General features: G+C 46.9%; 1 protein-coding gene across 1 annotated transcript; it reads left to right on the top strand.

Annotated features, from left to right (window-relative positions):
* Nucleotides 1-9806: 9806 nt before the first annotated feature.
* Nucleotides 9807-10874, top strand: LOC109756502 (germin-like protein 1-1). Its single transcript, XM_020315358.2, has 2 exons — nt 9807-10078; nt 10180-10874. Exons 1-2 carry the CDS (start codon nt 9958-9960, stop codon nt 10707-10709), a joined length of 651 nt encoding a protein of 216 aa, XP_020170947.1. The 5' UTR covers nt 9807-9957; the 3' UTR covers nt 10710-10874.
* Nucleotides 10875-26600: the final 15726 nt, after the last annotated feature.

The raw sequence follows: 26600 nt of genomic DNA, 5'->3' as shown, positions 1-26600 counted from the left end.
AGGGAGGCTCTTTCTTCACATGTATGAGGATGAGAACAAGAGAGACATCCACGCGTGCTCCTCCTCCGCCGCCCGCCTCGCCATGCCACGCCACGCCCCGCCTCGTCACGACGCACCGCGGGTTGCGGGAATGAGCCGAGCCAATGTCTAAATTTTTGCCACGCACGACGGGTATACGAAAGGTCATGCGGGAGCTGAAACATTTTTCTATATTGGACACTGAATCTGAACGGCTCGCCTCTTCGGCGGAAGTCCGTTCGCTTCGTCTCCCTTTGTTGCTTCACCTCCCGTCGCAGCCTATTCGCCCCCTTCTCCAGTGCCTATAAAAGAGAGGCCGCTCCTCTCAGAGAGATGCACCAGAAGATCCTATTTATCTCGCCACAAAGTTCCTGAGCACTGCGCTGCTGCTACGATCTTCCCCATCCCGACTTGCGCGTGCACAACAGGTCGGGACAGTAGGCCTCCAAAACCGCACCTTTTGAGTCCTGTACGGGAGAAGGGTGATAAGGTTTTTGGGGAGCGCTCAGCGCGACTACTGACTTCTTCGTCACGGACGCCCCAGACTCCGACGACTACTTCCCCGACGACGACTTCTTCCCCAACGTTGGCAACCTCCTCGACGACATGGATGGCGAGGACACCGACCCCAAGACCGGTGCATCTGCTCTCGTTTCGTACGTTCTCATACTCTTCCTGTTAGAGGTTCTGTCACAACTTCTTGCTCTAGTGTCTGTTCTAGATGTGTTCGGTTCTAGTTCATATATGCAGATGCTATTTACCTTCTCCCTGTCAAATTACATGACTTGTTTTATCTCTGCTATCTTAGTCATGCTTTATCTAATATTTCTATTAATAAAATCATTCGGTAAATTTCTCATATTTCCAACAAGAATGATGAGAGAAAGGCGGCACGGGTGTCATGAAGAGATGATGATGCCAAAATAACAAGGGGGTCTAGGGTTCAGAGACACACAAATGTTCAATATAGCTATGCTAGTTAAATAGTCCTAGCAAATTTTGATGGATGCGGACTCTCTTAGTGATAGAATTTTGAAGGCGCCATATTTCCCTAGTTACGTGTTTTTGGATGCAGAGTTAGGAAATCACCCATCACAAGTTTGGCGGGGCTATTTGTGAAGGTACCTCTATGTTAAACATGGCCTTTTAAGAAGAATTGGAAGTGGAGAAACAACAATTATCTCGAACGAAAGCTGGATCCCAAGGGGTAACGTGCTACATTCATTACATCCGCGATCGCAAAACCCGCCTCATTTGGTGGCTGGTCTGATGAATTCAGTTGAATGGTGTAGAGATAGGGAGGCAGTGGCGCAACATATGCAGGCTTTACATGCATGGGCAGTCCTTTACATACTGTTGAGCTCTTATAATTTTGAGGATTCTTGGGCTTTGTGTTTGATTGCTCTCTCCTTGGAGTGATTAGGTAGCACCAGAGTATAAGGGTGAAGTAACCTAGCAATAAGTATTTTTCTCAGTAGAGAACCAAGGTTCATTGAACCATAAGGAGTTCTTCCACAAATAAAGTCACCGGTACCAGCACACAAAACACAAAACAAACCTGCCCCCAACACGTTAAGAAGGTTGTCAAGCTTCTTGTCTTGCTAGTTACAAGATTAAATTGCATCGTATGGTAGGAATTGATAGATAGATAAAATAAACAATACAGTACAACAAAGAAGTGATTTTTTGGTGAAGTTTCTAGTATTAGAAAATAGACCACCTGGGCCATTAGTTCACCGGTGGCATCTCTCCAAGCATACAGGTGTGGTGAACAAAGTAAAGTTGGGCAACGATTAAATTGCAAGATTTATATTTATGACTATGTTGATTCATGGTATAATCTCATATAGGCATTACGTCTGTGATATGCAGACCGTTATCCAATTGTATCTACAACTAATACTCCACCCATAGATCATTATCCAGCATGCATCTCGATGTACTAAGTTCATAGCAACCAGAGCATCGCAATAAGCATGACGACATAATGTAGATAGTAAAACTATCATCCAAGTGTGATAAAGAAATCATCATTTTGTTCTTAGTGAAAACAATGAAATAGATGTCTTGTCCCTTTCTGTCACTGGGATACACATCACCGCAAGATATGAACCCACTACAATGCACAACATCCATTGAAGAACTACCCATGAAACTTGGCCAAAGAAGAAAAATAGATCGGAGGGCATACCAAGCTACTCAATTATACAACAAAGAAATTTTTAAAAATTCAATGGATTTCAATGAACAGTATGATCATAAAGTGACAATTCATCATATCCCAATAAACACACCACCGATTACATCATACGGATCCTGATCATGTGAGGAGGCTCACAGAAACTTTGTATTGAATCACAAGGGAGAGAAGATGCCATATAGCTACTACTATGGACCCCAAGGTCCTAAAGGAACTACTCACACATGGTCATGGAGGCAACAAGGTTGATGAAGAAGCCTCCGATGGTGGATTCCCCCTCTAGCAGGGTGCCGAAACATGCCTCGATATTAGATCTCCTCGGAACGGAAACTTGCGGCGGAGGAAGAAATCAAAGAAAATTGGTATGGAGGGTTTCACAAAATATGGAATTTATAGGAAGAAGAATGGACGTAAGGTGGTGTCTACGGGGCCCATGCGGCCACCCGACACGGGTCACCCCCTGGACGCGTCACTTGGCCGTGTGGGGCCTTGGGCTGGGCCCCCGATAGGTGCTGGCACTTTCTATAATCTTCGGGTCGCGAAAAAATCGTATTAAATCCCTAGGTTTTATTTACCTCCGTCGATATGAATTTTTTGTAAAGCCAAAAACATGCAGAAAACAACAACGAGCTCTGGGCACTAAATTAATACTTAGTCCACAAAAATAATATAAATTATTTTAAAAATTATTGAAAAGTGATATTATAATAGCATGAAATAATAATAAAAATATAGATATGTTTGAGATGTATCAGTCCTATGAATGGTTTGATTCCTTCGCTGTTCGGAGTGCTTATTGCATCATCATGGAAATAAAGGAGAAGATAAGACTGACTTAAACATCGAGTGGGAGTTTTAGATTTGGAAAGTACTAAGAGGCAATGGAGCACGTTGTGGAAACGGGAAGTCCCGTTAAAATTGAAGAACTTCGCATGTCTGAAAGTCCCGTCAAATTTGAAAAACTTCGCATGGCATCTAGGACGAAACTCCTCTCCGACAGAATCATTTCGTCATCACAGGAACATGTTGGAATCAGAGGTTTTCCTAATTTGTAATGTAGGAGAGGATACGTGGAAGCACGCCTTGGTTGGCAAAATGTGTTTGGTCTTTTGGTAGATGCAGAGCTTGTGGAGCACTTGATTGCACGCCGACAAGGCGACACACGGTTGTGGATGATTGAGTTGCAGGAATTAGTGGGTCAGGAAAATTTCGTAAAGACTCTTCTTACACTCTGGTCGATCTGGTGGGCAAGGCGGAAGGCGATCCACGAAGGAGAATTTCTATCACGATTGACAACGTTCTGCTTCATTCAATGATACATGAGTAACATGACTAACCTTGGCCAGATTCCTGTCAAGGTTACTCTGAACAAATACCCAACTACCATTGGTATGCAATAGCAAGTCCCAGAAAGTGAATGAAGAAGGATTGCACCCTGCCCAGGTCCAGTGAAGATCCAAGTTGACACAACTGTTGTAAGACATGGAGATAGGACGCCTTTGTTGCGATCCGCAGAAGTGAATATGGAGACTATTTGGGTGCCTTGGCAGTTTGCATAGCGGGGTTAATTGATCCTGAGATTCTCATATCAATAGCATGCAACGAAGGTTTTTCTCTAGCAGCTGACATTTCATGTTGGCGAGGAGTTATTTCAACCGATTGTGCAGATACAATTGAGCATGTTCAGGGAGTCCTTTTGGGGACGTCAGGAGTGGTCATCAAGGAGATACATAGTCAGACGGAAGATTTGGATTCTGAGCAAATCATACATGAGAACCATGAGTTTAATATGCAATCACATGTAATGGCTAGAGCAGCTACGACTTTAGACTTAGGGAGGCATGTTTGGTTACTTGATTGACCAGATTTTATCAGTATCCCACATAACATTTTGATTCAATAAAGTGCTTCCACCCCTAAAAAACAAAGGCAGACAACATGCATTTTTTTCCTTTTTGTGTTTTTGTATGTCTATGTTTAGTTGGATTTTTTTTTCTACTTTTGTTTTGTTTCCTTCTTTGCATTAAAAATCAATTCAACATGTAAATTAAAATATTCATCATGCAATACAAAAAAAATCATTATGTATTAAAAAAATTCGTCACATAATTTAAAAATGTTCCTTGTCTTTTTCAAAGAAGTTCACCGTGTAATATTGCATAGCAAATTAACATGTTTGACAAGTATTTGAAAATTGGTTAACGTGTTTTTTATGAAACCATTTATGTCAATTCTAAGTTTGTTAATAATGCATACCAAATTAACCCAGTGGCCTTTCCTGAAGTTCTAAAAAACTTCCCAAAAATTAACTCAAGAGCCCTTTTTTTAGAGAATCACTAGAGGGGAGAACATCCCCACCTGAATGCATAACTCAAAGCATCAAAAGCGAGGTTACAAGAGGGTGCTAGCGCGTACATAAATGTATTGGCGCCAAAACACGACATCCACCTTCTTATGAGCGAATCTAAATGTCCAAAGGAAGAAATCAATTACAAGATTTAGAATAGTAGTCCTGGGCATGTGCTCTTCATTGCGTAAGATGCAAGCATTCCTTGATTCCCAATTTTTTCAAAGAATACAGAGGGCCAAATGTCAGAGTCTAGTCCAACAGGCGGTGGCAAGCGCGTGGGGGTTCTGGAGCTGAAGGGCAGTCCAGACCTGAATCGTTTCCGAGCAGTGAACAAACAAGTGAGTGACATCCTCTACGGGGGCATCACATCGAGGATAAATACAATCATTATTAATTGTTTCCTTGAGAAGGTTGTGCTTGGTGTTGATACGATCCTTAATGATTAGCCAGCTAAAAATCTTGAATTTGACCAGAACCTTCAAGGACAAAATGAACTCGGCGAAGGGGTCCACATCTTCCTCGACTGTGATGATCGAGTAGGCATGTTTGAAGGAGAAAGCCGCGCCATGTGAAGGAGTAACCTATCATCACCAACATCATTTGGGGCGAAGTCCTGCAACAAAGTCAACACACCCACTAACTATTTGATGCAACATTAGTAAGGCAATTCCGAAGGTTAGCTAGTAATTTATCCTGCATGAACTGAGACACTTCACAGATTCAACTTCTCTTCGTGGCTTATCACTCCACATCCGTTCGGCTGCATCGGTAGGTTCTCCCAGCCCAATTCAGTCCAGCTAGTACACTGATTCGAGGGGAATCACTGCTGCAGCAATACGTTATTTTTTCCGAGGAGGAGGGAGGGGGCAACGAACCGGTATCTTTAGCGGTATCAAATTGCTGCAAATTGAGGGAACTCTAGATTCTTCAATCGATGGAGCTGGGCCAAGCCCGCTTGCACTGCGATCAAGCTGTGCTTCGAGAATCTAGCTTCTTGGTGCCCAAGCGTTTGGCTAAAATCATCTGTGAAGTTGGTGGAGTTAGAAGTTGGAGGGGGAAGGAAGGTCAGCTGGGTCTCTTGGGATACAATGACAAAGCCAAAATTTCTTGGAGGCTTGGGTTTCAGAGATATCGAACTTTTTAACCTTGCTCTGCTAGCTCACAGGCGTGGCGTATTCTGGAGGATCCAACTTCTCTCAGTGCACGTATCCTCAAGGCAAAGTAATTTCCTTACAACGATTTTATGGAGGCCAAGCTAGGTAATTCACCATCCCAAATTTGGAGGGCAGTGTTAGAGGGGAAAGAAATTCTGTGACAGTGGTTGATCCGAAGAGTGGGCAATGGTCAAACTATTAACATATGGAGGGACAATTGGATCCCTAGAGATTACTATATGCGACCTCTTACCTGCATTGCCGATGATCCTCCATAGTTGGTCAATGAATTAATCCATCAACACAATGGTGATTGCAACAGGGAATTGATCCAACAAACTTTTATACCTATTGATGCATAGGCCATCCTCTCAATACCACTCTGTAACAGGGCCGTTGACGACTTCTGTTCATGGCAATACGACCAAAAAGGCATCTTCTCTGTCAGCTCATCATACAGAATGAAAGTTTTGACAAAGCATCGGAGAGAGGCTTGGCTACAGGAACGTGCGGGACCCTCAGGCGGACCAGCGATCATGGACTAGTCTTTGGAAGGTTCAGGTTCCGTAAAAAAATCATATATTCCTATGGAGACTTGCTCAACAGTCTATTCCTTCAGCAAATCTTCTCCATCACCGTAATATGGCAACTTGCAGTAATTGTAAGCTCTATAGAATGGAGGACTCACGGCGCCACTCGCTTCTGGACTGCACGACATCACGTTGTGTATGGGCGCTTACTGATGGAGGAAGAGTTCACGCCATGCACCAGTCCAGGGAACCGGACGCAAAACGTTGGATATTTACTATGTTGGACTCACACCACACAACCAGTTCATACTGTTGTTGGTTACTCTCTGGGCGATATGGCACGCACGACGCAAGGCAATTCATGAAGCTGTCTTCCAGAGTCCGAGAGGTACACATGAATTCATAGAGAGATTCATTGGTGAGATAAATGCTATTAAAACTGCACAGACCATTATATGCCATGTAAGCATGCAATTCATGGCTGGCCCAACCTGGGTCGCTCCTCCAGTGGGATCAGCCAAAGTAAAGGTAGACGGAGCTGTTGGCAATTCATCTAATCATGGATCTGTTAGTGCTATTTGCAGAGATGCCCAAGGGAATTATCTTGGATAATCGGCACTGGTTTTTGCCGGGGTAACCGACCCGACTACGCTTGAAGCTTTAGCATGCCGAGAGGCCATGGCCCTATCATCTGGCCTGTTAGAAACAAGCATCATTGTTGCATCAGATTGTAAAAGTGTCGTGTCAAACATAAAAGGACGAGACTGGCGGGAAACATGGTCATATCATCCGGGAGATAAAGATGATGGCATCGGAGTTCCAAGAATGCTCTTTCGTTTTCGAAGGAATAGCTCGAATCTGAAGGCACATAGCCTCGCTAAACACGCGCTTACTTTATCTGCAGGCCATCGTTTATGGCTTTTGCGACCTCCTATCAATTGTATTCCTCTAAACAGTATTGAGCAATAAAGAGCAAGCGTGTGCTAGCCTCAAAAAGAAGTTGGAGGGGATCCTAACGTGCCTAAGAGCATCTACAACCGGACCCCTCATATCCATCTCAACTGCCCGGGCAGGCCGTCCAGTCAGTGACCGGTCACAAAAACGCGACCCAACCAGACCCCTCATATCCGTCTCAAACGCCCAGACTGACCGGTACCCCTCATATCCAACTCAAATATGAGGACCATATGAGGGCTTGCGGACGCGTCCGGGCACGCCCGGTCAGTCCGCCACGTATGACGCGACCCCACCCAGACCACCTTTTCTCTTTCTTTATTCATTCTTTTCTTTCTCTCTCTTCTTCTCCACCAATCATGTGCAAGTGACCGGACATATGAGAAAAAAATATGAGGAGTGTGGCTGCGCGGACAAAAAGTAGGGGCTCAAAACGGACACGCCCGATCACTGACCGGACGCGTCCGTGTGCGTTTGAGGAGTCGAATTAGAGGTACGTGGCTGAAGATGCTCTAAGATGGTAGGTTTTGTAGAGTGGGAGTAAAGGTGTGGGTAAATAGTGGCTAGGGCAATTATCAGTCCAATTTTTCTGCGAGCCTCTTTCCTTGTCTCTGTCTTCTTCTTCTTTACTTCTTTTTTGGAGTGAAGTGCATCATAGGTCCTCGAACTGTTTCAGAGGTGTCACATAGGTCCTCGAACTATGAAAAGCGTCATCCAGGTCCTCAAAGTACAATATGTGTGTTATCCTGGTCCTCAAACTATTTTAAAGGTGTCACGTAGGTCCTTGAACTATTTCAGAGGTGTCACATATATACACACCTATTACACTTTATGGATTTTCGAGGACCTAGATGACACTTTTCATAGTTTGAGGACCTACGTGACACCATCGAAATAGTTCGAGGACCTAGGATGCACTTCACTCCTTTTTTATTTGCATGCGTGCAATTTCTAATAGACCGCCGGTTGCGTGTTTTGAACCTGCCCCAAACTCATGTCTTTGTTCCATTCAAAAACAAAAGGAAACCCCGTCTCCATATGTACTTGTTAAGTGTGTTTTAGCATGGCAAAGCAAGGCCAGGCTTGGCCTACCTTGGCTGCCTTCCAACTAATAACTGACCTAAAAGGAGCAGCAGACGCCATGGCTGCTCGGGAGATAATGTTTCCTGCTCCTGCGTCGTACACTCTCAAACCACCGGTACTATTTAGAATGCCGCCGTGACAGGATCAGATGTACCGACCGGAACGGGACAACAGGTAATGGCGCGGCAAGACGCCGGCGAGCGCTTCGGACAAGGCAGAGAGCGTCTCCTCCCTCGTCCGCGAGCACGCACGTAATAACGGGAGGGATACGTGCAGTGTCGGTGATAGAGACGGCCGAGCAGCTGAATTGCATCGGATTGGTTTGAATAAATCGCTCTTCGCAGCCTGCTTCGTCCGCTGTATTTGAATATGGCTAGTGGCTCGGTGCTCGGTTTAGCCCAGAAATTTTTTTATCCCGGAAGAGACAGAAGTCTGATGTGACTCCTCTCTGATGCAAGTGTAATTGGTTATTGGCTGAGACAGCTTGCCACCTTCAGTCGGACAGCTATGTACATGTATGTACGTAGTACCTACCTCTTTTGTTTTGTCAGCCGCTCCAAAAAAAGAAACTCAACTTGGTTACCCCGTACCCCTTCGCTCGTAGGACTCAACGCCCTCACCTAGGGTTTTCCCTGCCTCTCGCCGGTCCATCTCGTCTCGTACGGTCCGGTCCTAGGACCATGTAAATGCGATGGATCCCAACCCTTATAGATGGGAGGGTTTCGTTTATAGGTGTTGTTATGAGTTTTGTTAGCTTTTTTGCCATTCTCAGTAAGATGAGGCGACGGCAGCTTTCTGAAGATGGAATACGGTTTTCCCTGCCTAGCCCCCGCCTCAGCGGTGTTTCTAGCGTCGGGCGTGTGGAGGTGTCTCTCCAGCGGATCTCGTGGGAGCCGGTCGGCATTTTTCTTTAGTGGATCTGCTTGTATTCGGTCTTCGTTCGTCTACGTCTGTGTGTCTGCAGGTTGGATCCTTTCGATCTACGCCTCATCATTGCTGGCGGATGTTGTTCTGGTGCGCTGGTCCTATTGGGCCTTAGCACAACGACTTCCCGACTACCAACTACAAAAATATTTGCCCAACACCGATGAGTGAGGAGCAAGGACGGCGGTGTGCCTTTGACTCACTTCAATGCTTGTAGACGTCGCTAGGTGGTCTTGAGCTGGATGTAAATTGTACTTTGATGTTCTTTGTACTACCTTCACAATTGATGAATAGATCCGAAGTTTTCTTGAAAAAAAATAAGCATTATCATGTGCAACTGCTCGATAAGCCACCCGTCGCCATGTGCAATCGTGCATTGTTCCGGGAGCTCCGCCCGCGACGACGATAGTCCCACGAAACTCGGGTCCATTGTCTCCACCGACTGGATGGATCATGGGTCTGATTCAAAGGCGCATGTGTAGCAGGTAGCCTGCATAAAAACAACTATATCCCCATTTGATTGGCTCCAAATTAACGGAATCGGATGCTTGCTTCCCTCCCCATCCGAACCCGTCGCAGCCAGCCTACCCTGTTTGACCTTGAGATGGCGATGCTATCCATAGTTCCATACACAAATCACCCTGCCTATAAGTACCACTGCTTATCTTTGCTCAATCCACATCCAGGAAGCACTCGACAGCTATAGCAACAAGCTGATAGCAAGCAAGCATTGACCAATCTACCATGGCGAGGCTTCAGCTTTCCGCCGTAGCGGCCTGCGCCGTCCTCCTCGCCCTTGCCGCCCCCTCCCTCGCCGGCGACCCCGACATGCTCCAGGACGTCTGCGTCGCCGACCTGAAATCCTGTGAGTCATCTTGCGGAGCTATCCATTCATCTTAATTTGTCAGCTTCGTTGTGTACTGGCTCTTGCTGACACGGTGCATTCGTCCAAACGAACCGCGGCAGCGATCAAGCTGAACGGCTTCCCGTGCAAGGCGGACATCACTGCGGACGACTTCTTCTTCGCGGGTCTCAAGAAGGCCGGCAACACCAACAACCCGGCGGGATCCAACGTCACGGCGGCAAACGTACAGTCATTCCCAGGGGTGAACACGCTTGGCGTGTCCATGGCGCGCATCGACTACGCGCCGGGAGGCCAGAACCCGCCGCACACCCACCCGCGCGCCACCGAGATCATCTTCGTCCTTGAGGGAGTCCTCGAGGTGGGCTTCATCACCACCGCCAACAAGCTCTTCACCAAGACCATCACCGTCGGAGACGTGTTCGTCTTCCCGCGTGGGCTCGTGCACTTCCAGCAAAACAGGGGACATGGCCCCGCCTCCGTCATCGCCGGCTTCAACAGCCAGCTCCAGGGCACCCAAGCCATCGCCACCACGCTCTTCGCTGCCGCGCCGCCAGTGCCTAGCGACGTGCTGGCCAAGGCCTTCCGGGTCGGTACCGAAGACATCGACGCCGTCAAGGCCAAGTTTAAGTAGTGTGGGTGCCTCCGCAGTTGGCAACTCTCCATCCGTTCCGGAAGAATAACGGTGTGTTCATTGCTGAATAAATGATACTCAAGCGAGCTGTAGCGTGCAGTTGATTTGTTGATGTGTATGTTCCATTTGTTTTCTTTAAAATAATACAAAATTGTTTCTCATTCACATAGTGTATGTTCATTTTAGTAACGTGCCCTCCATTTCTTGATGTGTATATTACATTTGATACATTTCTTGACCGCAAATTCACAGGGGCACGCACCTGCCCGCGCCGGTCACCCTATTGCCTCACGATCCGCAAAGTAGTTGGTCCCGCATGAGGCCATGATTATTTTAAAGTTCCTATTTTTGAAACTTATGTTTTTGTCGGTCACTCATACCAAGTTTCGAAGTTGAAACTTAATGAGAATTTAAAAACTCATCCAAACGTATTCAAAATGGATCTCATTTGGAAGCCCTCATCACCAGAAACATGAACCTGTAAACGAAATTTAATTTAGACTTTTGATTCAAAAAAAATGAATGATTGAAATCACATGCCAAAAGAAAAAGGGGGCTGCGTGCCCCCGCACCTATGCTACAAATTCAATCCTCTCACATTCCTTGACGTGTATGTTACATTATATTTTCAACTTGCCAACAAATTTATAACTTAGATTTCCGAAGAGTTGTTCTACATAGACTAAACAACAACAAAAGTCTACTCTAAAAGAACGAGCAAACAAGCGCGTGTTTGGCTTCAATTGTTCAACATTTCTACACACACAATTGGTCTCATCTAAAAAGTCAACTTTTAATGTATCTTGCAAGCTGGAATGGCTAAGAAATTAAAAGGGGCTACATTTCATCGGTCTTCCCATGGTTGCTCTCTCTTGCCCGCGTCCACAACCGGGGTCATGCTCCTCTGGTAGACCAATCGGTGTTTGTAGATATCGGTTGTTGTATGTAATTCAATATTTACCAATGTTGTTATTGTTGTTCACACACTTAAATGAATAGCAGGAGTAGTTCAAAAATGAGCTTCACAAAAGTTGTTTTGGACAAATATTCTACCCAAGATTTGTGATGTTCACGCTAGATGTTTTGTAGGGCTAACCTGACCCGCTCATCTTCCATCCATGTCTCTTCCTACCTCTGTGCGACCTATGCCTACCTCAATGTTGCATCCTAGCCACCTCCACACCACTCCTCATTCCTCCTCCCCCTCATCCTCGCTGCATCCCTAGTCCGAGAGCACACACACACGTAATAATGAGCAGGGTATGTGCATTGTCGTTGATAGAGCTAACAAGCCAGCTATTGGTTTACTTTGTAGTAGTCTGGCAGAAGTCGCTTTAGTTTCTACCCCCTCGGTGAGTTTACCTAGTCCGTCATCCACTCGTCGAGTTGATCAATTCCACAACACAATTATGTATGCACTAGAACGACATATTTTCTTCTTTTCTTTTTGATTTGACGAGGTTTCCCCGTCATAACATGCTGTTGGAAGACTAGGTTGCACAATACCACTAGTTCTGTTCTACTACGTACGAAAGCTGTCCCAGCTCACCTTCGCAAGCAGGAAAAGTAAAAAACCACTCTTCATGGCAAAATCAGGATACATACGATTGATGATTACATGGAAAATGGCTCCACTCTGATGCGAGTGAGATCGACTGCTCGCTGAGACAGCTTGCCACCAACTAGGCAGATTATACATGTACATGTAAGTAGCGATGTAAACTTTGGTGGAAGCGTCTCATCCTCTATAGAGAGCTCGAGTGTCGCTTAATAAGTGGGAGACATATACAGATCATATGACTATCAACCTGCTAACAACTCTATCTAGGGAACCTTCTGGATGGTGTCACAGACGGCTTGATGATACAAATCTAATGATACCTTTTTTTTACTTAACATGTTTGTGATCCATTTTATATTAAAAAATATTAACAACTATAGTATAAAATCAATACAATATTGAAATTAAATCCATCATGAAATATATATTTCAATATTTAGATTCATCACGTCACTAGTCTAATAAACTTACCACTGCATTTCGTCAAAAATAAACTTGCTTAAACTCTATAAAGTTTGACTTAAGACAATTTAGTATACGACGTAAGTAACTATTTTGGAATGTCAGCCGTTCCAAAACAGAAGCTCTAACACTACAAACTCAGCATATGTATTTACACGGAAAACCACCATCGACATATGCCCCGCCGCAATGACCACGGGGCCGGCCCGTCCACATCCGCCGCTGTCAACATCGTGGAGTCTGGCGATGAAGAATTGGAAATGGGGCATGGACACACCTGGTGTCCCACATGGGTCATGCCCCACGTTTTATTCTTCCCCTCCCATAGATTCACTTCTCGAGGCTCACGACCGTTGAGCTTGCCTGCGATGGATGGATATTGTTTCTGTTTTAAGGGTACATGTTGGAGATGGATGTACCTTATCCTATATACTCCCCCCGTTTCTAAATACAAGTCTTTTTAGAGATTTCAATATAAACTACATATGGATGTATATAAACATATTTTAGAGTGTATAAACATATTTTAGAGTGTAGATTTACTCATTTTGCTCCATATGTAGTCCCTTGTTGGAATCTCAAGACATATTTAGGAACAGAGGAAGTACATAAGAGAGTGATCTCCAATAACTTATTTATCTCAACATGCAAGCATGCCACCTCACCATACAACTATGAATGAGATAAGACCCACCTCAGCCTGCAATGATGTATAATGAAAGACCAACCAGAACACTCAACCATGCTTGGAAAAAAGCTTTGCTTCTAATTATTCTATGTATCTTCAATAAATGTTTTACAACTCTACATAATCAAATATAATAAGTCATATGTTATCAACCCAATTTTTCAATGCGCGGGGTATCATCTACTCCTAGTTTGTATAGTCTATCAACCAACGGTCTTAAAATTAATTTCTCACCTTTGCTGCCTTCCAACTAACTCGACCTAAAAAGAACAGCAACGCCATGCCTTGATCGGTGAGATAATAAGCTCCTACTCGAGTGTCTTACAACCTCAAACCACCAGTCCTATTTAGAATGCAAAATTCGCGGCAAGACACCGGCGAGCGTTTCCGACAAGGCAGAGAAGGCCCCCTCCTCCCTCGTCCGCGAGCATGCATGTATTGTCCGCGATAGAGACGGCCGGCCAGCTACTATTTACACTCTAGCCGCCACGAATGGCATCTGGTTATTTAGCACAAGCTGATTTGGTTTTTCACCTGTCCGTGAGTTTACCTGGACTGGAGTCGCCATGATTTCTGGTAACCAGATGGCCGTCATCCACTCGTCAAGGGTGATCGATTTCAAAACACAAATTTGGCATATGCTTTGTGTGTATACGGGATCTTCTTCTTTTCTTGTTGACGAGGGGTCTCCATCATAACATTCTCTTAGAATACTACAAGGTCTCACAATGCCACTAGTTCTATTCTAATCTGTACGAGAGCTGTCCCAGCTCAGCTTCCCAAGCAGCAAAAGTCAGAAGCAATTCTCCACAGCACAGTCAGGATGTGTTTCATATATATAGTTTCATAGAGAATGACTTCTCAGACAGCTTGCCACCAATCAGGGTATCCATGTACATGTACGAAATACTAATTGTAAACTTTGGTGGAAGCGTCTGTACCTTCGTGGATAGAGTTGTTAGCAGGTTGATAGTTTTATGATATCTATCTGTTTCTATCTCCCTTCTCCTAGGGTGCAAGTCACAATGGAGTCACGGTCGTAATACATTCATTGCATGTGCATCTCGGATAAACTCTGATGATGATTCAAACTCCAACAGTTATTCCCTTTTTTATTCACATCACATATTAGATTTGTCGGAAGTCAATTTTTTTTAAATGATCAATTATATTAAAAATACCGCATTTGAAAATTTTCATCTAAATGACAATCAGCAAATCTCATGTAGTAACTCCGACCCCGTTTGATATCAAGTGAAGATTCGTGTGGATTTTACCTTTTTCTTTTTTATTGATTTACGTTTATTTTTTTTTTACTTGTCTTTTCCGACACCACACACAACTACACTTACACACCACACAAATGGAATTGCACGTCCGCGCACACGTGTGCAACTGTAGCTGCATGTCGCTTGGGTTTGTACCTGATCCATGAGTTTACTTGGAGTCGGGCATGAATATTCCAGTAACAAGACGGCCATCACCCACTTGTCAAGTTAATCGATTTCACAACACAATTTTGGCATATCCTATGTATGTATACCGTACTAGAACGGGGTCTTCTTTTCTTTCTTAAGAGGGGTCTCCATCATAACATGCTCCTGGATGGCTATGTGCGCAATACCACTAGTTCTATTCTACTCTGTGCAGAGAGCCATCCCAGCTCAGCTTTTGCAAGCAGCAAAAGTCAAAAACCCATTCTTCACAGCAAAATCAGGATACGTATCCAGAAAAACGAGAGGAGGCGAAACCTGAGCTCTCTCAGCGATTTGGGCATTCTGGCCGTCCGATCAGTTTCCTGATGCGTTTTCGGCTGCTCGATTTCGCGTGTGGAAGAGCTCGGTCGTTGGATCAAAACACAGCGCTATAGAATGGATAGTTTCACTCCCCGCTTTCCACCGCGCGTAATTCCAGCGGCCCTTGAGGGTATTTTCGTCGTTTCGCTTCCTGGGTGTATAAAAGGGGGCCATGCCCGTGGTGAAACCCTAGCCGCCTCGCTCCCTTTCTCGCGCGTCGCCGCCTGCCTCCTCTCCTCCCCGCGACCCCGCACCACGTCTTCTCTCAGTCGCCCACTCGCCCCGCCCCCGATTGAACCCTAGCCGCCACTCCTCGCTGGCCATCCTCCCCGTCCACGGCCACCACGCGCATCGCCGCCAGAGGGCATCGCCAGGTGTGCGCGTGCCTCCGCGGGTTCGCGCCGCAGTTGCCGGAGGCGTGGGCGCCGCGGGTCAACCTCCTCGGGGACGATGGGCGCCACAAGCCTCGTCGGAGGTCGCATCTCCGCCACGGCTCCGGCGCTCGTCCTCCTCACCGACGGTCGCCTCTCCATCTGCCACGGCAGCGGTGCTCGTTCTCCTCCTTGGCTATCCGCCTTCCCATCCGCCATGGCTGTGGCCTCCAAGCTTTGGGTTGTGATGGCTTAGCTGCACCATGACGTTGGGTAAGATAGTGTCCCTTGTCTCATATTATTTCTTTCCATTGGGTTGACCGTCCCTGATTGATTTTGGATCTCATTTGTCTGCAGGTCTCTTGTTCTTATCGTCGTTGATGTGTCAGATCTGTTGCTGTGCTAGCTGAACTGTAGGTATGCATCCTTTTTGTCCCGTTCTTGGTCATTGGTTGTTGCTCATCCGTGATTTACCTTTGATTTTGCTACAGGTTGGTTCATTGTTTCTGGTTTCACGTCTGCTTGGTCGATCCCTTGTTCAGCATGTGCCTGCATGTTGTCTCCCTGCCGCAGCATTACGGATCTGCAGGTTGACCCTTCTTCTCCTCCTCTTTGCTCCTCTTATGCAGATTGGCCAATGAGAGCCTTTTGTTTTATGTGTTTTGTTCCTGGTAGAGAGTCTGTGCACTTAATTTTGGTCCTTTCCTTGCCCTCCTTGCTTGTTTTTTACTGGAGTATAAATATGTGCCTTTTCCTCCTGGTAGGGCCTAGGATTGTTGCTTTTGTTGCTTTCCTTGCTTTGTTTGTTTGCTTCTGTTTTTTGTCCATGGTGTTAGTAGCAGTCTACAGAATCATTTTGTTTTCTTGTTTGCCTTTGTTGTGTTGCTGAGGCTACCAAACAAAGCAATGACACGCATCTGGTGCAAGCCAATTACCATGCTTTGACTCTCAAATCTTCTGCAGAGCAAGCCTTTGCATCTTTCAAGTAGCTATTAATATGTGAGCTTACTATTTTGCACAGATTGTGAAACTTGCAGCACCAGTTTTCCCAAACACTGCCACATAATCCGAAGATTGTTGAACCATTGAGGATATAGAGATGAACCTATATGTGCAATTCTGGACTGTAATAAATAAACATGATCAGGTTCAATAGAAGAGTCTACCAATAGTATATCATAATTGAACCTATATATGCAATTCTGGATAGTAATAAACAAACATGATCACGTTCAAAATCTTCTATTGGTTCAAAAACAGTAGATCTATTAAGGCACAAATCCATACTTAAAATACAGGCGGTAAAATAAAACATGGACAGAGAAAGACCGGGTGCTCTGCCTTTGCTGAAGGTGGTAGGATTTGTTGTGTTGTAATGTAAGTTTTCTGTGCATTCTGTGTGGGTGAAACTTTGTAGTGGTAAGGTGGCAGGGCGTGGAGCTGTTGTGATGATCCGATTGAGGGTAAGGTACTTGTAGAGGCAAGCTTGTGAAATTCATTGGCTGAAAATCAAATCAACAACTCTATCTTTGTGATGCCCTCTGATGTCACCACCAAAGTATATCTAAGTACACCCATATAACTGTTACACCTATATTTTCTGTGATTATTTGTAGTCTCAAGTTCGAACTATTCTTCTTAATGTTCGCTGAGTCTACTTCTTTTTCTGCGCCCAAAATGACTGAGAAAACGGCAGGTATGATGATGATGTTTGTACAGAGTCTGTTTTATGGGAAAGAGGTTATTCTCGGTGATGATAAGATGTCGTTTGTGCATTGTCTATCCTCGGTCATCAATAGACAATGTGTCTTCTATCATAACTGGATGTTTCTCTCCTATCTCATGCCGATATATTGTTGGTTCACATGTTATATTGTTGGTTCTGACATCTGGAATATATCATTGCTGGATGATTGTTGATGGGGTGCCGAGACATGTGTGTGAACTACCTCATGTGAGTGATGAAAGAGGGTTGGTGGCCGACCAGCTTGATATCGTTGCCAGTAAGGATTATATGTGTCCGGTTTAGAATTTTGTTCATATGTATGCCATTCAATAATGACTGCAGTCTTTAGATTTGGATTCAGATATACTGTAGTGTGTGCCCTATGTTGAATATTATAACTGTAGGAGCTTGCAGTCAAGCTGATTTATTGTCTTGAGAAGTGGGCCTTGGGAGTTGTTAATTGGCTAAACATGTACCTTCTGGGAGTTGTTTTATTTGATGGTCCGGTAAATGACTTGCTTCCAGCAATGGTTAGTTGTTTTTATTTTTTGTTATGGGTACTAGATGGGTGATTGCGATTGAGACTGTATTCAACTATTGATTTTCTTGATGTGACTGAATTTGGTATGAGGTGTTTGTGTGTTTGGATGCTCTTCAACTTTTCTGGTTATACTAGATACTAATCTACAATTCTATATATGCCATGCTATTTGGCTATTCATTTTCTTGATCTACTTGAATTAGTACTACAGAGATGTCTGATGTACGTGTGTGTGTGTGTGTGTTAGGCAGTTTACCCTCCTATTCGTTTGAACGCTTGGTTTTGCTATTAGGAGAATCAAGGAGGTTCTGTTAGGAGAATTTCCTTTTGTTTCCATGGTTAATTAATCCTGGGAGTATTCAAAAGCAGGCCATCATTGCTATTAGGAGAATAAAGGAGGTTCTGACAGTCTTTTGTGTTTAGTGTACGATGGTCACATTTGTAATTTTGTATTGACATCAAAACTCAGATTTAATATGTTTATTGGGAGACCTTACTTCTATAACTAGATCATGAATATCTTTTGATCTTCTAAGAAACAGTTCTCCTGGATATTCCAAGTTATACCTGCTCATACATCTGTTATATTACAAAATCATGAATATCTTTTAATCTTCTAAGAAATAGTTCACCACGTCAGCCCACTCCACATTGCATTGAACTATATGCAGCTTACTTTTATCATAAACCATGTGGCTTAAGTTAAGCTTGGCAGGTCACTGATTACTTAGTATGGCAGCTCTTGTCAAAAAAAATAGTATGGCAGCTTAGTATTTAGTGCTTACTGTATTAGTCAGTCAAGTATGCCGAATACCCTGTTCTGAAAGCAAACACATGATATTTGAAGCTTTACATACACTTGGATGGTAACATAATACCCATGCTTTGAATTTTAAAATGCCAAATTGGCAATGCTCCTTAACTACCATATTTGCACTGTAATCTTTGACTTGATTGATGGAAAAGATTTTTTTATGGTTTCTGTAATCTCTATCGGCTATTCCCATAGCAAAATACTTGGACGGTTTAGTCTTAGGGAATTCTTCATATTTATTTCCCGTTCAAAAGAGAATCTTCACAGCATGAGAATGTTAGAATAAACCTTGCAAGTTCAGTTAGTTCAGTTAGCGATAGGTGCATTTTTCTTCAGTTTCGTCAGTAGCGAGTTTAGCTCGAGATTGCAACAGCTTAGTCCGAGTCCTGCGCCCTACTGATTCGTTCGTGGGATGGCACGAACATTGTGGATCGTAGTGGCGCAAAGTCTGGAGGCCACGAGCCCCATTTCCTTCGATGTACTGGATAAATACAGAGAGAATGAGATCAGAAAACTGCGGCAAGTTTGCGCAGGCAAAACCTCGTCTTCCACCTCGGTTCGCTAGTTCGTCGCTGAAACTCCGACAATTGGTATCAGAGCCCGTTCTTGATCGTGGGAATGGCAGGCCCGGACGACTCCGGTGGTAGCAAGTCGCCGGTCACTCCGCGGGCACGGGTCTCCGACGGCAACGAGCTTGCCGTGGCCGAGAGACCCACGGCGCGGGTGGCGCGCGACATCGGCAGTGCGGCGTGGCCGCAGCTGACCCGAACCAACTACACCGACTGGGCCGTCCTTATGCAGGTCATGATGGTGGGCCGCTTCCTCTGGGACGCCGTGCAGACGGGCACGGCGGAGCGCAGCGACGATCGGCTGGCGCTCGAAGCAATCTTGCGCGGGGTGCCACTGGAGATGGGGCCGACACTCGCTGGCAAAGCCACGGCGAAGGATGCGTGGGACACAATCAAGACGATGCGCCTCGGCGGGGCGCGCGTCCGCGAGGCCAAGCTCGCGACCATCTCCAAGCAGTACAGCGACATCCGCTTCGCCGACGGCGAGACCGTCGATGACTTCGCCATGAGAATCTCGAACATGGTGGCCCAGATGGCACAGCTCGGAGAAGTTGTGCCCGAGAAGCGGGTTGTGCGAAAATTTCTCTCCGTCGTCCCCAAGAGGTACTCACAGATCGCACTCTCCATTGAAACTCTTGTCGATCTGGACAATTTATCGGTGGAGGAGCTCACCGGGCGGCTCAAGGCCGCTGAGGAGAGATACGATCTCGAGCAGGCCGAGGCCAGCGTCGGCCGGCTCCTGTTGACGGAGGAGGAGTGGGCTGCACGCCTCAAGGGGCGGGGCGGCTCAAGCAGCAACGCGCCGCGAGGCGGCGGTCGCCGCGGCAGAGACCGTGGACGCGGCCGCGGCGGGCGCGGCAACGGAAAGGCTGACGACGACAGGTGCAGATACTGCGGTATTGCCGGGCATTGGGCTCGGGAATGCCGCAAGAAGAAGAGGGAGGAGGCGAATCAGGCGAACCTCGCACAAGCAGAGGTGGCCGACGACGAGGACCCAACCTTCCTCATGGCGCAGGTGTGCACGATCACCGACGCCGGCGACATCTCTGACGACTACGTCGACCTCGTCGAGGAGCACGCCGAGGTCCACCTCGGGCGCACCGAGGAGGAGTACGACTCCAAGTGGTACCTCGACACGGGCGCCTCAAACCACATGGGCAGCGCGGCGTGCTTCAACGAGCTCGACCGCCGCGTCGGCGGCACCGTGAAGTTTGGGGACGGCTCGGTCGTGGCGATCTGCGGACGCGGGTCCGTGCTCTTCACCGACTGCGACGGTGGGCACCGCGTGCTCACAGGGGTCTACTTCATCCCTCGCCTGCGGAGCAGCATTGTCAGCGTCGGGCAGCTCGACGAGGGCGGCTGCAAGACAGTGATCACCGGTGGCGTGTTCACTCTCAGCGATCGCCGCGAACAGGTGTTCGCGCGCGCCACGAGAGCACGCAACCGCCTCTACCCCTACGACATGCAGCTGGCCCGGCCGGTGTGCTTGGCCGTGCGCACCACCACCGACGAAGCGTGGCGTTGGCACGCGAGGTACGGGCATATGAACTTCAATTCACTCCAGATGCTAGCCCGGCAGGGGATGGTGCGCGGCCTGCCTGCGATCGACCATGTCGATCAACTCTGCGACAGCTGTCTGGCCGGCAAGCAGCGCCGGGCGCCGTTCCCGGACGCGGCGAACTACCGGGCCGAGCACGTCCTCGAGCTGGTCCACGGCGATCTCTGCGGGCCCATAACTCCGGCAACTCCGTCAGGCCGGCGCTACTTTCTGCTCCTGGTGGACGACCTCTCCAGGTACATGTGGCTGACCCTGTTGAGCAGCAAGGACGAGGCGCCGGACGCGATCCGCCGCTTCCAGGAGCGCGTCGAGGTGGAGACCGGGCGCAAGCTGCGCGCTCTCCGCACCGACCGCGGCGGGGAGTTCACCTCTGTCGAGTTCGGCGAGTACTGTGCCGACCGTGGCGTTCAGCGTCAGCTCACGTCGCCATACTCCCCTCAACAGAACGGGGTGGTTGAGTGCCGCAACCAGACAGTGGTGGCCATGGCACGGAGCATGATGAAGGCGACGGCGATGCCCAGCAGGTTCTGGGGCGAGGCGGTGACCACGGCAGTGTTCATTCTCAATCGCGCACCGACCAAGAGCGTGCGCGGCATGACCCCGTACGAGGCGTGGCACGGCGGGCTACCAGCGGTGCACTTCCTCCGCACCTTTGGGTGCGTGGCGCATGTCAAGAATGTGCACCCACACCTGAAGAAGCTCGACGACAGATCAACGCTGATGGTCTTCATCGGCTACGAGGAAGGGGGCAAGGCGTATCGTGTCTTCGACCCTGTTGGTGGGCGCGTCCACGTGACGCGCGATGCCGTCTTCGACGAGGGGGCGCACTGGAACTGGGACGGCGAGGACCGCGCCGCGGGCACTAACGCCTTCACCGTCGACTATGAGGTGCACCGCGTTCCTGCTATGGCAGGGAGGATCATACCCAACTCACCGCCGCGCCAGCCTCCCAGCGGGGCCGCACCGTCGTCAGAGCCGCAGAGCCCTGACGTGACTCCGGTGGCGGCGGAAAATCCAATTCGCGTCGAGCCCGCGACACCCAGCACGGCGGCGACACCCAGCACGGCAGCGACGCCCGGCACGGCAGGGAGCTCTGCACCTCCGTCGAGCAGCGCACCGATCGTCTTCGCCACGCCCCCGACGCCGTGTTCAGAGAGGCTTGACGCCCGCGTCGACGCCCACGGCCCTCTTCGATTCCGCCGCGTGACAGACCTGTTCGGTCCACGCCCGGACACGACTCGCGATCAGGAGGAGGAGCTGCTGCTCACCTCTGCAGAGGAGCCGTCCACTTTCTCTGAAGCTGAACACGAGCCGTGCTGGAGGAGAGCAATGCTGGAGGAGATCGCCTCGATCGAAGATAATCAGACCTGGGAGCTCACTGATCTTCCCCCGGGACATGAATCCATCGGCTTGAAGTGGGTGTTCAAGGTCAAACGCAACGAGAGCGGCGCGGCTGGTTGCAAAGGGCTTCGTTCAGCAGCAAGGCATCGACTTCGACGAGGCGTTCGCGCCTGTTGCCCGCATCGACTCCGTGCGCCTCATGCTCGCTCTCGCTGCACAGGAGGGATGGGGCGTTCACCACATGGACGTGAAGTCCGCATTCCTCAACGGCGAGCTCACTGAGGAAGTATACGTCCGGCAACCGCCGGGCTTCGTCGTCGCCACTGAAGAGCACAAGGTGCTGCACCTCAAGAAGGCGCTGTACGGTCTGCGTCAAGCTCCACGCGCCTGGAACGCCAAGCTCGACGCAACGCTCGGCGCTCTGGGCTTCACTAGAAGCAGGTCAGAGCATGCCGTCTACGCGCGCCGCGGACTCCTAGTGGGGGTATACGTGGACGACCTGCTCATCACCGGGCCGAACGACGTCGACATCCGCAGCTTCAAGGGGGAGATGATGGCTGAATTTCGCATGAGCGATCTCGGCCTGCTCACATACTACCTCGGCATCGAAGTTCACCAGAGCGCGCACGGGATCGCGCACGGGATCACGCTCGGGCAGGCTGCGTACGCACGCAAAATATTGGAGAAGGCAGACATGGTGGACTGCAACCCCTGCCACGCACCGATGGAGCCCAGGCTCAAACTCAGCAAGGACAGCCAGGCTCCTCCAACGGACGCCAGCGACTACAGAAGTATCGTCGGCAGCCTCAGGTACTTGGTTCACACTCGACCGGACATCTCGTTTGCCGTCGGGTATGTGAGCAGGTTCATGGAGGCGCCAACGACGGAGCATCTCGCGGCGGTCAAGCACATCCTACGCTACGTTGCGGGCACGATCGACTACGGCTGCAGCTACCGGAGGAGCGGCGGCGCAGTACTGTCCGGGTTCAGCGACAGCGACATGGGCGGCTATCCGGACACTCGCAAGAGCACCACCGGCCTCCTCTGGTACCTTGGTGACAGCCCAGTGACTTGGCAGTCGCAGAAGCAGAAGGCGGTGGCGCTATCATCTTGTGAAGCAGAGTACATGGCCGCCACGGCGGCGGCTTGCTACGGCGTGTGGCTGACCCGTCTGCTCAAGGACCTGACGGGAAGAGATGCTGATGCGCCTGTACTGAAGATGGACAACAAGTCAGCAATTGCACTTGCCAAGAACCCTGTGCACCATGATCGCAGCAAGCACATAGAACTGCGATATCATTTCATCAGGGACTGTGTGGAAAAGAAGAAGATCACACACGAATCTTCAGCTCGCGGATATTCTGATGAAGCCACTGGGCAGAGTCAGGTTTCAGGAGCTGAGGAACAAGATCGGCATCACCAAAATAAAGTAGGAACTGCAAGGCTTAGGAGGAGATTGTTAGAATAAACCTTGCAAGTTCAGTTAGTTCAGTTAGCGATAGCTGCATTTTTCTTCAGTTTCGTCAGTTTCGTCAGTAGCGAGTTTAGCTCGAGATTGCAACAGCTTAGTCCGAGTCCTGCGCCCTACTGATTCGTTCATGGGATGGCACGAACATTGTGGATCGTAGTGGCGCAAAGTCTGGAGGCCACGAGCCCCATTTCCTTCGATGTACTGGATAAATACAGAGAGAATGAGATCAGAAAACTGCGGCAAGTTTGCGCAGGCAAAACCTCGTCTTCCACCTCGGTTCGCTAGTTCGTCGCTGAAACTCCGACAGAGAATGCTTAGGACCCTAAATAAATTTGTAGGAATTTTTTATAAGGCCTCTCACAGATTTAAATATAACAAACTGTATTTGTAGTATTAAATTTGGATTGGAACTATTTATACCAAAGCAATTACAGGTACGTTGATTTAGTACAATTGCATTTCCTGTGTTTCCGTGAAAAGGAATAAATATTTCCTTTTGTTTTCTCCTATTGTGGGATGAATTCCTTTAATCAAGTCTGGCTAGCACTTACTCTGTATTCGCCTTGGACTAGAGTAACAAGCCCATATAAGAGCAGTAAGGGCCCAAGTGATGGAGTATCCTGATTAACCTGCCGCTTCTTGGATTATTAATTAGTGAGAGAAGATTAATGGAGTTCGTAGTATACATTGAGTTTGTTTTACTGCCTGGAGAAAGAACAAGAGCCCTTTCTTAGAGGGGCGTTCACGTGGATGACCGAACCGAGTCCTCTTCTTTTTTGTATCTTGAAGTACAAATATGGTTTGATTTGATAGTATATCATAGTATAATTGTTAAGATTCTCAGTCTATAATCTATAGACAGTTACAGTAGTTATGATCAGTTAATCGCTCCCCTGATTTTTGTACATTGTTCTCACATAGAAAATAATATTTGTTCCTCTCTTTTTTCAAGTTCACGCTTTGTACTGGAGATTACTGTAAGACACAAGCAGAAAGCATTCGTGGAAACCTTGCCTTGGTTGATCTTGCGGGCAGGTAATAGCTATTCTTTTTGGGCTGCTGTTTTCCTTTCACCCTGTCAACAAAAGTAAACTGCAAAACAATTTTCTTTGTGCAGTGAGCAAGCCTCTAAAATGAATAATTTTGGCCAAAAGCTCTATTCGATCTTGCTGTTCTGCGGCTCAAAGGTTGATGACTACCGTTGGGCACTGCCCAGTTAAGTCTATCAGGCTGTAAGCTCCTCCATGTTATGTTCCTTTGTTTACTTTTAGTAAGATTTGCCCAATTGTTGGACTGGTTAATTCCTGTATGACCAAATAATACATTGGAAGATAGAAAAACATGTCCGCATGCATGTAACATAGAAGCCAATGTTGAGCATGAGAGCCATTTAAGAGAAGCTATCTGAAGTGGTATTTTTTTGTACTATTCCATTTTAGGTTCCACTGATCATATATTTCTTTAGGGGCATTTCAGGCTCCTTTCAAGGAAGAACGATTAAAACGGGATCAGGACGATCTTCAAAAGCGCCAACAGGTAAGCATGTTTCTGGTGTACCTGGTACTACAGAGTAAAATTAGGCATGCACCAACTGTTAGCTTCTTCCATTTTTCAATTCTTCAGGCCAGTAAACTCTGGTATAATGAACTGGTCACACAAGTTCCTGAGTCAGCAATGCCACTCCCAAGGCAAACTGAAGTACCAAGGTATTATTGGTGCTTCCACAGATTTTTCCTTGTGGTGTAGTTAGTTCACCTTTCTTTTCTTATTGTGTGTATATACCACCTACACAGTCTGTGGATTGAGTTTTTTCAGCTGTTTGAAGTACGCTAATCGATCGTGTGCTAATTTTAACAGGAGTCAGCTGCTCAAAGGGAAGGAGCTTGGGCTGGTGTGGAGAGAACCTTGAACTCTCGCCTTCAGGTCTACTCTGTTCTGATTTTGGGGTCAGAAAGAATGGGCGTAAATTGTGACGTCAGTAGCTATTTTCATGTAGTTTATGCTTTTCTTCCCCTTTACTTCTCATACATAAACCCATTACTCGCTTATTTTCATTCCGTGATTTTTTTTTGAGATATTCCATAGCATGTTATCCGAAAACATTAGCAAGTTCCTTTAATTCACCTCTTCATATGTCTCAGATTGTGGAAGTTGTCCTTTTGTTCCGCTATGTTCTTTCAAGCCCCGATTCAGTAACTTTCTTATAAGATTCTTTAGTTTATCCTATTAGATTCGAAATCCGACTTTGGGAAGCTGCTTGAGGAAGTTTCTCCTGGTCTTTTTGTGTGTGATTTTTGCTATAATGGTTGAATTGGTAATGTTGTGTGCATACAATTGAAGCACCGAATGAGACAATAGTGATGATAGTCAGATAGTTTTTTTTCTTAAGCATGAGTTTAGTTTCTCCTTCTTTCACTAAAATGTGTACTAACATTTTCTTAAGTACGCCGATTAAGCTACATTATTTCCTGTTAGAGAGTTGTGTATATTCTCTTGCTGCTTAATGTTTTCTTCGCTTTTCCTGCACACAATGGTTAGTATTATCAAAGTGGCTACTTTTTCCAGTTTCCTTCTTACAGTAACTGTAAGAATGATTTTAATTGCTAGATATATACATATGTGAGAGCTGGTTGTATCTCTTTTTTCTGTTAATGTTGGAGAAGATGATTTTTTTTCCTTTTCAGATTCCTTTGTTCTCACATTAGCTTGCAAATAGAGTCCTTGACTGGATAATAATTTTTTCTCCTATTACAGTGTACAGTATATGATTGATTTTTTTCACTTTGCACTATTTTATAGAAGTGTGTTTTTAATGCCCTTTTTATTTGGTCTTGCAGCTATTTTGTTTTTCTGGTTCTATATATATATACTGGTGGGATGTTGACAAACAATGCATCCATGCCTTCTTTTTCGATGGATGTATGCTCAAGACAAGACAACATAAAAAATGCCATGGTCGAGGTCGGCATCTCCCGGGAAGGTCTCCACAACAT

This window comes from Aegilops tauschii, chromosome 6 (assembly GCF_002575655.3).
Source record: "Aegilops tauschii subsp. strangulata cultivar AL8/78 chromosome 6, Aet v6.0, whole genome shotgun sequence".
In the NCBI taxonomy this organism is placed as follows: domain Eukaryota; kingdom Viridiplantae; phylum Streptophyta; class Magnoliopsida; order Poales; family Poaceae; genus Aegilops; species Aegilops tauschii.
This window is presented reverse-complemented; position numbering and strand designations above follow the sequence as displayed.

Bases quoted from the DNA above. Each gene is read 5' to 3' on its own strand.
- LOC109756502 (XM_020315358.2), top strand. From the start codon at position 9,958: ATGGCGAGGCTTCAGCTTTCCGCCGTAGCGGCCTGCGCCGTCCTCCTC. The intron at 10,079-10,179 runs GTGAGTCATCTT...GAACCGCGGCAG, and splicing joins CGTCGCCGACCTGAAATCCT to CGATCAAGCTGAACGGCTTC.